Raw genomic sequence first — 15,428 nt, forward strand, 5'->3', positions numbered from 1 at the left:
ATGACCCACTCCTGAACTTTTCAGTATTAAGAGCCAATAAATTGTCTTTTAAATTAAGGCAGTTTATAACACATTTGCAACTTACTAAATCCTAACTGACACAGGCATTTGATCATCCACTAAGTGCATCATTTAGGGCTCTCATCTCTCTTCGTCTGGTATTGCTTACCATCTTATGGTTGGCTAACTTCTACACCAGGGAAAAGAGTAGGTTAAACAATAAGGATTTTGAAAGGGCAAGGAATATGCAGGCTCCTGGGGGCCAGCAGCTCTTGTTGAAGCCCCAAAACTTGCAGTGGGCATTTGAGGCTTTGCCGGCATAGCATCCTCTCCTATGTCTTCAGATTTTCTTTAGGAAGACGCCTTCTCATACCCATAGTCATTATGTTTGGAATGGGGTTGACCCATCCCCTCCTCTTGGGCTCTAGCTGTGGACAGCGAAGCCAGCCCATCTACGAAGAAAGAGGTGTCTTCTTCCCAGAGATTGCTAAATGCGTGCATTGATGACTTGGAATGTTGGGAGCCTCCATGTTTAAGGAAACTGCTTCAGAACAAAGCCAATGCAGAAGAAAGTGCAAAGAGGAGCAGAAAGACACATCCATGAAGCTATCTATTGAGCTCCTGGGTCTAGCCTTATCTGAAACTATCACTGAACTTTTCAGTTTCGTGAGGCAACAAAGCCCATTGTTTGTTCCTTTTTTTTTAAAGATTTTATTTATTTATTGGAGAGAGAGAAAGAGAGAGAGAGAGAACAAGTGGGGGAGGGGCAGAGGGAGAAGCAGACCCCTGATGAGCAGGGAGCCCCACTCAGGGCTCCATCCTGGGACTCCGGGATCATGACCTGAGCTGAAGGTAGACGCTTAACTGAATGAGCCACCCAGGCACCCCCCCACCTTTCTTTCTTTCTTTCTTTCTTTCTTTCTTTCTTTCTTTCTTTCTTTCTTTCTTTCTTTCTTTCTTCTTTCCTCCCTCCCTCCCTCCCTCCTTTCCTTCCTTCCTTCCTTCCTTCCTTCCTTCCTTCCTTCCTTCCTTCTTTCTTTCTTTCTTTCTTTCTTTCTTTCTTTCTTTCTTTCTTTCTTTCTTTCTTTCTTTCTTCCTGGAAATATTACATAAAATATATTATTTTAGCCATCTTTAAGTGTACAATTGAGTGGCATTGCGTGCATTCACAACGTCGTATAACAACATTTAACCAATGTTGCATCACCATTAGTTCCAGAACTCTTTTATTACTCAAACAGAAACTCTGTAACCGTTGAGCAATGACCCCCAGCTCCCTTTCCCCCCAGGCCTTGGTAACCTCTCATCTACTTTCTGTCTCCATGAATTTACCTGCTTTAGATATTTCATATAAGTGGAATAAGACGCTGTTTGTACTTTTGCATCTGGCTTAGTTCACTTGTGTTTTCATAATTTCGTATTCATTTTACATTATTTCATGTTTTTAAGATTCATCAATGTTGTAGCGTGTATCAGAACTTAATTCCTCATTACGGTGGCCAAGTAATGTTCATGCCTATGTATACACACAGTACAAATATACACACCACATCTTGTTTATCCATTTACCTGTTGATGGAAACTTGATTTTTTTTTTCACCTTTTGGCGGCTGTGAGTAATGCTGCTATGAACATAGATGTATTTGTTTGAGTATCTGTTTTCATTTCTTCGGGGTATACATCTAGGAGTGAAATTATTGGTTCATACGGTGACTCCACATTTAACTTTTTGAGAAATTGCCAAACTTTCTTGTTAGCAGGTATAACATTTTATATTCCCGACAGCAATGAAAGAGCGTGCCAATTTCTCTACATCCTTGCCAACACTTGTTATTTCCTCTTTCCTTCCCTTCTTCTTTTCCTCCCTCCTCCTCCTCCTCCTTCTTCTTCACAAGATTCATCCTAGTGGCCTTGAATTGGTTTCTTATCATGGTTTAGACTTGCATTTCCCTAATGGTTAGGGTCATTGAACATCTTTTCATGTGTTTATTGGCCATTTGTACATCTTTTTTGGAGAAATGTCTAGTCAAGTCCTTTGCCAATTTTTGAATTGTTCTTTATGGTTCTTGCTGAGTTGTAGGAGACATATCTAGATCATTATATCTATATATAAATATATATAGAGAGATATATAGAGATAAATATAGGTATAGGTAGATATTCTTGATATTAAACCCTTATAAGATATGATTTGCAAATTTGATGCATAAAAGTTCTTAATTTTAATGAAGTCAAATATACCTATTTTTGTTGTTGTTGTTGACCGTGCTTTTGGTGTCATATTTAAGAAATTGCCGGTTCCAAAATCATGACGATTTTCCCCTATGACTTCTTCTAAGAGTTTTAAAGTTTTAGGTCTTATGTTTAGGTTTTATTAATTTTGAGTTAATTTTTGTATATAGTGTAAGGTAAGGGCCCAATATCATTCTTTTGCATGTGGACATCCAGTTTCTCTAGTGCCATTTGTTGAAGTGACTGTTCTTTCCCCATGGAATGATCTGGGAACTCCTGTCAAGAATCAATTTACCGTATATGGGAGGGTTCATTTCTGGGCTCTTTATTAAATTCCATTGGCCTATGTGTTTATCCTTATGCTAGTGACAGTGTTTTGGTTACTGTAGATTTGTAGTAAGTTTTGGAATCAGGAAGTGTGAGATCTTTTCCAACTTTCATCTTTCTCAAGATTGTTTTAGCTATTGAGGGTCCCTTGAAATTCCATATGAAATTTAGGATGTGCTTTTCTACTTCTGCAAAACATGTCATGGAGATTTGACAGGGATTGCTTTGAATCTATAGATTGCTTTGAGGAACATTGTTTTATTATCAAAATATCACAGATTAGGTGGTTTAGACAACAGGAATTTATTTTCTCATAGTTTAGGAGGCTAGAAGTTCCTGATCAAGCAAGTTCAGCTTCTAGTGACAGATCTTTTCCTAATTTACAGATGACTGCCTTTTCTGCTGTGTCCTCACGTGGCCTTTCCTCCGTGTGTATGTGGACAGAATGAGCTTTCTGGTGCCTCTTCTTTAAGGACACTAATCCTATTGGGTTGGGCCCCATTCTCATGACCTCACTTAACCTTAATTACATTCACAAAGGATCTATCTCCAAATTCAGGACATTGACGGTTAGGTCTTCAACATAAGAATTTTGGGAAAATATTCAGTCCAAAACAATGTTCATGACCCTGAGATCCCGACCTGAGCTGATATCAAGAGTCAGATGCTTAACTGACTGCATTACCCAGGCACCCCTCCACTTACGTTTAAAGAAATTATTGATAGAGAATGACTTAATTCTGCCAAGTAGCTATTTGTTTTTGTGTATCTTTTATGTTTTTTGCTCTTCACTTCCTACATGTTTGTATATATGAGATTATTTTGTAGTGTATCGTTTTGCTTCCCTTCTTTGCTTGTCTGTATATATTTTGGTGACTGTCACAGTACTTGCCTTGAGAGGTGGCTTTGCCCTTTCAGAACTGAATATGCCCTTTGGCCTCCATGATTGCTGATTAGAAATTGGCTGTTAACCTTATTGAGGATTCCTTGTACATGACAAGTCACTTGTCACTTGTTTTCAAGACTGTTTTTTTGTTTTTGTGTTTTGACAGTTTGACTACATGTATCTCAGTTATACCATCTCTCTGCGTTTATCCTGCCTGGAGTTGCTTAGGCCTCTTGGAGGTGTGTATTTAAGTCTGTCATCAAGTTTGGGAAGTTTTCCGCCATTATTTCTTCAAAATTTTTTGGTCACTTTCTTTCTCTCTTCTTCTGGAACTCCTGTTGTGCAAATGTTGGTTGGCTTGGTGGTGTCCCTTGGGCTCATAGGCTCTGTTCCTATTTCTTCACTTTTTTTCTTTCTGTACTTGCCTGGATAATTTTGAGTGCCTTATATTCAAGTTTGCTGATTATTTCTTCTGGTTGTTCGAATCTGCCTTTTGGCTTCTCTAGTGAATTTATTATTTTATTTTTTATTTATTGTATTTTTTTGGCTCTAGTGTTTCTATTTTGTTCCTTTTTATGATTTTGATCTCTTTATTGCCATTCCCTATTTGCTCATACATTGTTCTTGTGGTTTCCTTTAGTTCTTTATCTATGATTTCCTTCAGCTTATTAAGTATTTTTAAGACAGTTGATTTAATGTCTTTGACTAATATTTCCAATGTCTGGGCTTCCTCAGGGATGGTTTCTAATTATTGCTTCTTCTGTGAATTGGCTTTACATCCTTGTTTTTTGGTATGTTTTGTAATTTGTTGAGGACTGGGCCTTTTGAGTATTATTATGTGGTGACGCTGGAAATTCAATTTTCCTGCTCCTCGGGGATTGCTGAGTTTTGCTTGTTGGAGGTTGCCACCATTTATTTAGTGATTTTCCAACCTTTTTTTCCCAAAGTGTATTCCTTGGTATGTGTGGTCATTGAAGTTTCTATTCTGTTAGCTCTGCAGCCATTCAGTGATTTGACAAAGATTTCCTTTAAAAAAAAAAAAAAAGTGTTCTGTCCCTTTAAATTTTCCCATAGATGCTGCCAGGGGAAACTGCTACAATTCCAGAAGGCTAAAACCCAGACAAGAGTTGGGCTGTCTCCACCAGTCCCTCAGGTTGCTGGTAGACTGACCGAAATGCATAACCCCAAAGTGTTGGAGAACAAGAATCTTACTGCTCACCCTGGCATCAGCCAACCACTCCAGGAATGGGGCATGCTAGCTGGTTCTCACACCTTCCTGCCCACCACTCTCCTCTTACCAACAGTTAGCGACCTCTTCCTTCATCCCGCACCCTCCTGGTTTTTGTATCTGTTCAGGTTCCAGAGTTGCAAGATAGTTGACTCGGAAGTGTTTCTTGTTTCTAGTTGATGGAAACTAGATGTTGTTTTGAGGAAGGAACTGATGCCTAGGGCCTCCTACTCCACTGTTTTGCCTGATGTCCTTCTGAACCCACGTTTTACTTTTTTTTCCCCATAAGTCACTTGAAGTTGAGTTTCTGTCACTGGTATCTAAGAGATGGCAACAAACTGCAGCAGCGGCCATGCTTGGTGCTACGTATTTTTCAGGTTGAAGGAAAATTTCATCCCTTTCCTTGGACGGGAGGCTGAAATGTACAGAAAAACCACAGACTACAAGGATTAAAGTGATCAGTGTCAACCCTAAGAATAAGCAGGTGAAGTACTAGTGAAGCTTTGTGGAGGGGATGATCTTTTGACCTGGGGGTTAAGGACAAGCTTCCTGTAGAGTTGTAAGAACCTCATCTGAGGTCTGCAGCCCTCCTTTGACTCCAAGATCCGTGGACGGTTCTGGTGCCTGCCTTGCTCATTTCATGTTCCCCAAGCCCAGTGGAGGGCCTGGTACATGGAAGGGGGCCAATAATATTTGCAGAAAGTTTACTTTCTTTTATTGAAGGTATTTTGGGGTGGCTGATGTTCACCTGGATGAATGATTATAATTTGAAGGATTTTGGATGGATGGAGGAAGTTTTACAGTTGCGCTCACCATTAGTCTTCAAGCCAACCCTGAGACAGGTATCACTTTAAGACCTGTGGTACAAGTTAATAAAGATCAGAAGGAGGTTAAGTGTCTTGTCAGCAGGCAAGTGGCAGAGCTGGGATCACAACTTGGGTCTGTCTGGGTTTATAGTTCAAGTTCTTCTGCTGTCACTTCTGAGCTCTAGGAGCTATTAGAAGGGAGCAACAAATGTTCATGGAATGTCTACCAAGTCCCTGCTCTCATGGAGCTGGTGTTCTAGTGTGTAGAGATGGTAACTAGCATGGAAGCAGATAAAACTTAGAATCCTAAAAAGTGGTAAGAGCTATGAAGAAAATTTAAAAAGCGAGGTGCTGGAGGATGCTTGGATGAGAGGGGAGGGGCTTCTATGGACAGGATGTCAAGAAAGCCTCTTCATTTGGCTTGAGGCCTGAATAATGCAAAGGAGTAGACCATGCAAAGTTATGGCAGAAGTACTACAAGCAGAAAGACCAACCAGTGCCAAGATCCCGAGGCAGGAGACGGGAGAAACCAATTGTGATGGATATGAGTGGCAGTGGGCTGGCAAGGAAGTGGGAAAGGTGGGTCAGATAATACAGAATTCTAGTAGGACATCTGGATTTTATTCTAGTCGCAGGGGGAAGTTATGGAGGGCTCAAACAGGGAGAATGACATGATCTGGTTATTTTTAAAATCTCCCTCAGGCTGCTGAGCTGAGAATAGATTGGGGGTGCATGAATCAGAGTCTTTGGATGCTAGTGATAGAAAACCTGATGCAAACTGCCTTAATCAGTCAGGAAATTTACTGGCCTCTTTAACCAGAAGTCCAGAAGTAATGCAGATTTCAGAATTGGCTGATTCAGCCCTGAATCTAGTGCTGTGATACAGTTAAGAACTCAAGTTCTGTCTCTTGGCTCTGCTGACCACAGACTCAACTTCATTCTGAGTCTAGGAGGTGTCTAGGTGGTCTTACTAGACCTGAAATACTCAGGGCCATATGCTTTGTATTTTCCCACCAAGGGATGGATAGATTTTTTTTTTTTTTTATGGAAACACTTCCAAAGAATGAGGGGGAGAACTTTTTCAGAAACCTTCAGAAAACCTCTGTTTGTGAAGTGTCACATGCCCATTCCTGAATCAGCCACTTATGGGGGAAATGCATTAAATGCATTGCCTTTAGTCTGGAGCTGGGAGTGGGTCAGCTTCCCACAGGCACAGGAGTCATGTGCACTAGGGCTGACCATCTGAAGGTGGGGAGATCGGGTGGGCAGCTGACCATGTCCATTTCAGGGGGCAAGAGTGGAAACGAGGAGGCCAGAGAAGAAGCTACTGAGGTGGCTGAGGACAGAGAGATGATGTTGAAGTTAGAGGAGGTGGTATGAGCAGTCAGATTCTGCCCTTCAGAGGTGCTGACTCTGGATATGCAGTGAGGAAAAGAGAGGAATTAACATTTACCATTCGCCCAAGTTTTCCTCTGTCTTCCTTTGAAGCAAATGGAAAAAGGGTGTATCTGGACTGGGGAGCAGGCCAGGAGAGAGGGAAGAGAAATAGAGCAAGCAGGCACACAAAGGTATAAACTGAAGGTAACTCCGAGCCCATTCCCAACTGTGCAACGCTGAAGGAACAGGATCCATCCATTCCTGTGAGGAACTGGAGCAGAGGTGGTTGTTAGGCCAAGGCCAGTTCCAGCCAGTAAGCATTAACTGGGTGCCTACTGTGTACAGAGGCTGTATGAGAAAAAGGGCATAGTTCTGAAATAAGAGAAAAAGAATGGGCAAAGTTATCCTTGAAAAATCTCTTAAATAGTCCAAACATAGCACTGTATTAATATAAGCACAGTAATTAATACACGGCAAAATATAATTGCATATTTTAATTCATTAAACAGGCACAGAAAAAAGTTGACTTTGCTAAAATTAAATGTTCTTAGTTACGAAACAGCTTTGGTGCATGAACTAAACTCCTATCGCCAGATGTAGCGCTAAACGACTGGAGCATGGAGGATGAAGAGGGCACAAGGATAAGACAGTGCCCACCTCCACGGGAACTCACTGAGCGTCAGTCCCGCTAGAATAAAAGCTTCCAGAGGGCTACAACCCGGCGCTTCTAAGCCTGCCCCAACCGCGCCGATCCCGCACCACGTGACTCACTCAGGGGCGGGGCCAAGGGCGGAGACTGTGCTCGCGCTTCCCGGCGTGCCGCGCGGGGCGGGGCGAGGGGCGGAGCTTACGGGGGAGGCGCGGAGGAGGCGCGGCCGCCACAGGACGCCTGTCTTGGCCCGGCCACCGGACAGGCGCCTCCGGCTCCCACCGGCCCGCCTGCTGCTTGGAGCCGGCGGCGGCGGCGGCGACGGCGGGCGGCATGTGCGTGTGAGATGCGGCCGCGGGCAGCCCGGACGCGAGCAGCGGCCGCCGCGGCAGCGGAGAACGCGGGCGCGGCCTCCTCAGCGCGGGGCGCGCAGTGCATGAGGGCGAGCACGCGGGCGCTGGGAAGCCGCCGGCCACGCCGCCTCCATAAACATTTGTTTAGGACTCGTTCGCCCCGCTGAGGTCCCGGAGCCCCCGCCATGGAGGCCCCGTCCGACCCCGGGCCCCACGCCTCGGCCTCGGCCTCAGGCTCGGCCGCGGCGTCGCTGCGCGCCCCGGAGGTGGCGCGGCTCCGCGAGGAGCAGGAAAAGGTAACAGGCCGCGCTCCGGGCCCAGCGCTTCCGCCGGTGGTCTCGGGAGGCGCCCGCGCCCCCTTTCCCGGGGCTGGGACCCTCCTCGGGGTCTGATCCTCCTCCCTCTCGCCCGCCCCGGCAGCCCCCTCCTGCCCTCTGTGGGCCGTAGCCCTCTGGTGTGGGGCCCAGCTCGATCCTGACACGGTACCGGGGAGGAGCACAACCTCTAGGCCTGGAGAGAGAAAGTGTTGGGAGAAACTTTTGTCACGTGCTTTTGTTGTCTTTTGTCTGGAGCCCTTTGACCTTCGAGGGGAGGGAAAGGATGGGGAAGAGGGAGGTGACAATCTGTTTAACTTGCATATCAAAGTGAGGTTTTAGACTTAATGAGTGCAACAATGCGTGGGAATTTTTTTGGTTTGGGGTACGCGGTAAATGAAGTGGTCACCTTATTAGCTTTTTTTTAAAAATTGTTGCTAAAATGTATATTCTTTGTTGCTCCTTGTCTGATGGCACTTAGAAGTTTTATTAGGTTTGTAATGATACCGTTCATGTGCAATTGCAGCTTTGGTGGTTTAGTTTTTGTCAAAATAGGACACTGTTTTATTACATTTTAACTCCAGTTGTATCATACGTGAGTTTTAATCTGCCAGTGTAGAGGGAAGAAAATTTTGCATTTCCAAATGGGATTGTATATGAAGTAGTATGTCCAATTTAAGAAATCCGGTGTTACTGTTTAATCAGATTTTTCCCCCTTTGGTTTCTGTAACGTTTCAGGTTGGTTATCTCCTGAAAGTTTGAAATTCTTACTTTGAAAAGAAGCATTAATTTATTTAAAATGTCCTAGCCCATATTGGGAGTATCTTGATTAAAAGGGTTAGGAAGTTGTTTCAAAGCTGTTAACAGTGGAAATCTCTAACTTTTTCTGTTGAACATTCCTATATAAAAATAACTACTTACATAGGTATATAAATATACTCAGTTCAGCTAGATGAGGGACTTTCATAGAACCTAAAAATTCCTGGTTTGGTTGGAAACCACCTGTTAGGATGACAGTGGGAATCTTTCCTACTTTGTTCTAGCTCTAAATTATTTTATGCATTGTATTTGCTTTTCTGAGAGGTGTTTTTTTTTTTTTTTTTTGCCTTATACAACTGCTGGGTTTTAAACTTGGCTTTTTTTTTTTTTTCTTTTAAACCCAACAAGTATTGTGTATTTAAATTTTAAGACATTAATGAATCTTAATTTTTTTAAGAGAAAAAGATAAGACAGCCCTTCATGAGAACAATTTGTTCATTTTTGGCAAAACTATTTATATTTTTTGTTCTTTTAGGAAATGTGAAACAGACCCTCAGAAGATGACGTTCCCATTGCCTTTAGTCTATTCTGTAGAGAAATTACTCCTCTTTCATAGTATAACATGTGCATAATGCTGACTTGATACGTTTTCTTCTATTTGTCATGGTAAAAAGAGATATCCTTAGTTTTATTCTGATATTAGTGTGGTTGAAATACAAAGGATACATTTTGGGGTGCTCTGAACAGCTTTCTGGTATAGTATTCAGTTACATTTGAAGACTGCCTTTTCAGTTACAGTCCTGTGGGAACCTAAATAACTATTTTCAGTAGACACTGTCTGTGTTACCAAATTACTTTTCTATGTTTTGTTAATGTTTTGGCACATAAAATAAGCATGCGCATGTGTGTCATGGGTATGTAAAATCATTCCCAGTCGATGATAAAGCCCTTCCCTAAATAGACTACACTGTATTTTAGAGGATCTGCTTCAGTGAACAGGAGACCCATAATGCCACAAAATATACTGGTTAGATAGCTATACTTTAATTATAGTTTAGTATAGGAAAACTTTACCTAGTAAATACTTAAAATTTTTTGTGAGGGACTTACTTAGCCTTTAAAACCAACCCAGCTATAGTACAGTAAAATAGAAGTGTTGGGGCATTCTTAGAATGAAAAAAGGAAAAAGGTCGTTGTAGCTTTATATTTGTGTGGCATTTAGTATTTTTTTTAATGTAAATCCAGTTAAATGTCCTTTAGGACTTGGGTTTTTCCAGTGGTGTTCCCAATGTGAGAGAGAATTAACACCTGAAGAAAATGGTATGAATGACTGGGTGTGTGTGTGTACCTAGCTAGTAGGCTTTAGATGCAGAGGAGAGAAATTAATTCATAACATAAAGTGGATACCTTAGATTTAGGGCATTATTTTATGTGGTTTAAATGTTGTTCATCATTGTTTTTTGTTTTTCCAAATTCAGCTAAGAAGTATGACAAGTTGGTTCCTCTCTCTGTTTTACCCTTGTTTATACTTCGGAGCACTGAATAAGGACAAAAAATTAGTGACTGAGGAAAAACAAAGGAGGGGCATGAATGAGCCACAGCCTCAACAAATGGCAACGTCTGTAATACATGGACAGAACCAAATCTTTTAACATTGTTTTCATTTATAGTATTAAAGCTGAAACATTTTAAAAAACTTTTTTTTGTTAATGAGGATGTTTATTCCTTTTTGATTTAGCAAAAAGACATGTACAGAAAGGTTCTCTGCAACTTTGTTTGTAATAATGAAAAGCTAAAAAGCCAACATTAGGATATTGATTAAATCATGATAGTATGAGGAGCTTTTATGTAGACATTAAAAGTTGTAGAGCAGTGTGTGTAGTGTGGCTACAGTTATGTTTATATGTATGTAAATATTCACAGTATATAGAAAATAGCATTAAATGTTTTTAAAGCACACAATTTCATTTCTTATTTTAGCTAAAAGTGAGTGAAATTGGATGGGATTTTAGCTCTTTCTATAAAGGCTGTTGATAAAACTTATTTTAATTAATTATAATGAAAACTGGGATGTTGTTTCTTTAATTGCTAAACACATTCTGTGCCTGAAGAATGGCTCTTGGCTAGTTTGAACACCAGTTAGTGTGGTTTATTTTCTTGGTTATTCCAGAATTGATAGATATGATTTATTCAAACATCCGTTCCCCAGTTGATTTCCTTTTTTCTTTTTTCCTTGAAGGTTTTGTTTGCTCTTAATTCTCTGTCGGAAGATTACATGGACAGGAGAGAACTTGGCTCATCTTTTTTTTTTTCTTTTTCTTCTTTTAACTAAATATGTTTTTACCGATGGAAGTAAAATATTTGGTGGACAAATGTGAGCCTCCCTAGACTGACTTATGCCATAAAAGTTACGATCTAGGACTGTAGTGGGCTGTTCTAGGGAAGTTTACTCATGCTCAGATCTTGTTAAATCTAGTTCTGTCTTAGAATTGCAGTATGTTGAAATTTTGGTTTCTTGGCCAGGGTAATATTTCTACAATATCTGCATTTTATATTTCCAGATACTATTGTCTTTTATTAGCAGAATTACTGAGATTTTGTTGTAATGTGAAAAAAGTGGTATATAGTATTGTTTTCATAGGTTTATTTGCAGGATAATAGTATCTTTGTAGAATTCATGAGTATAATACTATTTTGTTATGATTACTGCTGAGTGGCTCTTGTCAGTTGGAGTTTGGAATAATTTATACTTTCCTGATATAGAACCTGGATTAATATAATACTAAATATTTCAAATTCTTCATAAAGCGGAACAACTAATTTAACTTAGTGGAGGGTTTTCATATTTCTTACAGTAAACTGAACTGCACATAGTTTAAGAAACTGTCAGCCATGTACCTCATACAACAGCTGTTCTCTCCAACCCCAGAATCCAAGCATATAACTTTTCAACAAATACTGAGCACTACTACATGCCACGTACCTACTGTATGCTCTCCTCTGCCGAGGATACAGTAATGAACAAAAGAAAGTCCTTGCTCTTGTGGAGATTACATTCTAGTGGTAAAGGCATGGAATAGTCACATTTAAAATGTCAGATGGTTTGTGATAGGTAAAGTTGGGCAGAAAAGAAAGTTTTGGTAAAGGAGGGTATTTTGGAAAAGAGCTTTCTAGTCAGGGCAGCCAGCTCAGAATGAGTCAAGGTGAGAGCAGTACTAGGCCATTGTGAGGATTTTGGGTTTTATTTTTATCAGATGAGAAGCCATTGGAATGTGTTTTGAGAATTCTGCCGATCTTAAATTATAAGCATTCATTTCTCATGTGTGAAGAAAGGGGGGTTGTATTATATATAATAAAAATTCTGTGTGTGCTAGGCTGATACTAGAATCTTCATTGACTCTTAATTTTTCAGATGAACAATTTGGGTTGTTTGTGCTTTTTGCCCTGAACTTCTGGTGGGGTATTTGTCTTCAGTTCTACCTATAATGCTTGTTTTCCAAAGTGGTTATACCAGTTTATACTCCTTGTCAGTAGTGGGTGAAAGTTCCCACTATTGCACATTCTCATCACCACTTGGTACTGTTTATCTGTTTCATATTTGCTAGCCATTTTAATATTGACTAATAGGGCTGATCACCTTTTCAAATATTTATTGACCACTTTTTTGTTTTGTTTGTTTTTGGTAAAATACCTGCTCATCCCTTGTCCATTTTCAACTGGGATGTTCACCACATTCTAATTGATTCATAGGAGTTCTTTATGTACTTTTGATATGAGTGTTTTTTAGGAATGCTTTGTATATTTCTTCTCTAGTCTGTGGCTTGACTGTAATGATGTCCTTTGATGAAGAGAAGAAATTCTGAATTTTAACAATCCTTTATGATTGGTGTTTTTTGTTGTTGTTTTTTTTTTTTTGTCTTTTTTTTTTAAGGAAGTCTTTCCTACCCTGATGTTCTGAAGATATTCTCTTATTTTCTAGCTTTATTGTTTTGCCTTTCATGTTTAGATCTGCAGTTTACCTGAAATTGATTTTGTGTATAATGAGGGATTAGGTCAGGTTTCATTTTTCCCATTCCTAGTTGCCCCATCACTATTTATTGGAAAGAGTGTCTTCTTTCCATTGCATCATTATCTTTGTCATAAATAAGGTAACTATACGTGTGGGTCCATTTCTTGACTCTGTTCTGAGGGCCTATTTGTCTTTTCTTCCAAACCTACACTAATTATTATAGCTTTATAAGTCATCTTGATAGCTGGTAGTGTAAGTTTTGTTGTGATTCCTCAAGATTGCCTTATTTTATCCTTCCAATCTTAAGCTTTTTATTTCTTTTTCTTGCCTTTTGCACTGGCTAGAATTTCTAGTGCAAGGTTGAATAAAAATGGTGATGGTAGGTGTTAGGGGTAAACTTTCAAATTCCACCATCAATGTGATGTTCACTGTGGATATTTTTAGTGTTTACTTTTTTTCAGATTAAGGAAATTTCCCTATATTCCTCGTTAGCTAGGAGTTTTTCTGAATGGGTTTTGAATTTTTCTTTTTCTTCTTTCTTTCTTTTTTTTTTTTTTTTTTAAGAGAGGGAGAGGGGAGAACTCAAGCAGATTCCATGCTGAGCATGAAGCTGGCAGGGCTCGATCCCATGACTCTGAAATCATGACCTCAGTGGAAATCAAGAGTCAGAAGAAGCTTAACCTACTGAGCCATGCAGCCGCCCCTAGAAAATGTTATTTCGAAATTGAGTATTACAAGTGATTTATTGAAGAGTGTGTTTGATCTTTCTAATGTTGAGGTTTTTTTTCTCTCTCTTTTTTTTCACTTCTAAGAAAGGCAAAGTTGTAAGTATAAGTTTGTTTATGGCCAAAGGTATATTTTTTAAGTAAATGAGTTTTTGAACTGATTACTTGTGAATTATATTTTATTTCAGAACAGCTTGTTTTTGTTACTGTTAGCACTTATTATCATGCCAGTCATGAGCTGTGAGAAAAAACAACTTTGATTTTAGTCTTTTGGAATTTCTTAGTAAACATTAGGATACGGTATTTCAAGAAGAGAGAAAAACCCCATTTTCATTATATTAGGCCTCTCCAGGTTAGAGTACAAGACAAGAATAGTTTTAAAATATTGGTGGGGAAAGGGAAGAGGAGGAGCAGAGTCTGTGCTTCAGCTTTAAGTGCTTGATTTTGTCTTCTCATCCAATGTTGTTAGTATGGGCTTAAAAATCTTTTAGCTTGTATCATTCTTTCCTTCATCTCCAGATTGGTGTGAGTCCCAGTCATTTTAGTCTGCCCTAGGGCAATTTTTTCTTGTTTAAGTTAAAACTGTTTATTTTGAAAAATTGTAAAACAACAGAAAAGTTTAAAGAATAGTTTAGAGTCATCAGTAATATATTGTACCATTTGATTTTTCTTTATATGTCTGTATTTCTTTCTTTTTTTCTTGTTGAACCATTTGAAAATAAACTGCAGACATCATCGTGTCTCTAATGCTTAAGGTCATATTCTTTTAGAACAGGATCATATTCCTGCACAAACATAATATCTTTTTTTCACACCCAAGAAATGAACATTGGCACACAATGTTATTATTTAATATACTCATGTCCTCAGTTTTTCTTTTTTCTTTTTTTTTTTTAAGATTTTTTAAAAATTTATTTATGTGACAGAGAGACAGCCAGCGAGAGAGGGAACACAGCAGGGGGAGCAGGAGAGGAAGAAGCAGGCTCCCAGCGGAGGAGCCCGATGTGGGGCTCGATCCCGGAACGCCAGGATCACGCCCTGAGCCGAAGGCAGACGCTTTAACGACTGCGCTACCCAGGCGCCCCTCAGTTTTTCTAAAAATGTTTTTTATAGGTCTTTTTCTATCCAAGATTCGATGAAGGATTGCATTTGGCTGTCATTCCCTTAGGCTCCTTACATCTACAACAACCCCTTTGCTTTCTTTTGTCTTTATGAATTTGATATTTTTGAGAGTTGACAAAAGTTGTCTTATAGAATGGCCCACAATTTGGAGATGTGTGTTGAATAAAATCATGAAAAAATGTTAAAAATTTATGGCAAGAATACTATATACATGATGATAACTTCTCACTGCCTCATAGCAGGAGATACAGTTTACTTTATCCCATGATTGGTGTTGCTAATAACTTGTTTAAGGTGTCATCTGCCAGATCTTTTCACCCTAAAAGTACCCTTTCCCCTGTATAAGGATTAAGTGCTTTAAATGGTAATAATGCTTGAAGACTATACATACCCCATTCCCTGATAACCCTTTACCATGGGTATTCCTTGCCTGAATTAGTTATTGTATTAATGTGTGCAAATTAGTGATTTTCTAACCATCTATATTTATAGCTGGCAGTTTTCTGTAAAAAAGAGCCCCTTCTCCTCTCTTAGTATTACTATAAACTTTTTTTTTTTTTTAACATTTATGTGACAATTTGTCATTATTCCTTCTGATGCTTCAATTGTTTCAGTTTGCCCAATGGGGGCCCCTTGAAGCT

General features: G+C 39.7%; 1 protein-coding gene across 1 annotated transcript in view; it reads left to right on the forward strand.

Moving 5' to 3' along the window:
- The first annotated feature begins 7,708 nt into the window (after window positions 1–7,708).
- URI1 (URI1 prefoldin like chaperone) overlaps window positions 7,709–15,428 on the forward strand; it is a 72,391-nt gene continuing 64,671 nt past the window's right edge. The window contains exon 1 of the mRNA XM_045796131.2: window positions 7,709–8,154. Within this exon, the coding sequence (XP_045652087.1) occupies window positions 8,044–8,154 (111 nt within the window). The 5' untranslated portion in view covers window positions 7,709–8,043. The remainder of the gene's footprint in view (window positions 8,155–15,428) is intronic.

Source organism: Ursus americanus, chromosome 21 (assembly GCF_024610735.1).
Source record: "Ursus americanus isolate L20-20 chromosome 21, mUrsAme1.1.p, whole genome shotgun sequence".
NCBI lineage: Eukaryota > Metazoa > Chordata > Mammalia > Carnivora > Ursidae > Ursus > Ursus americanus.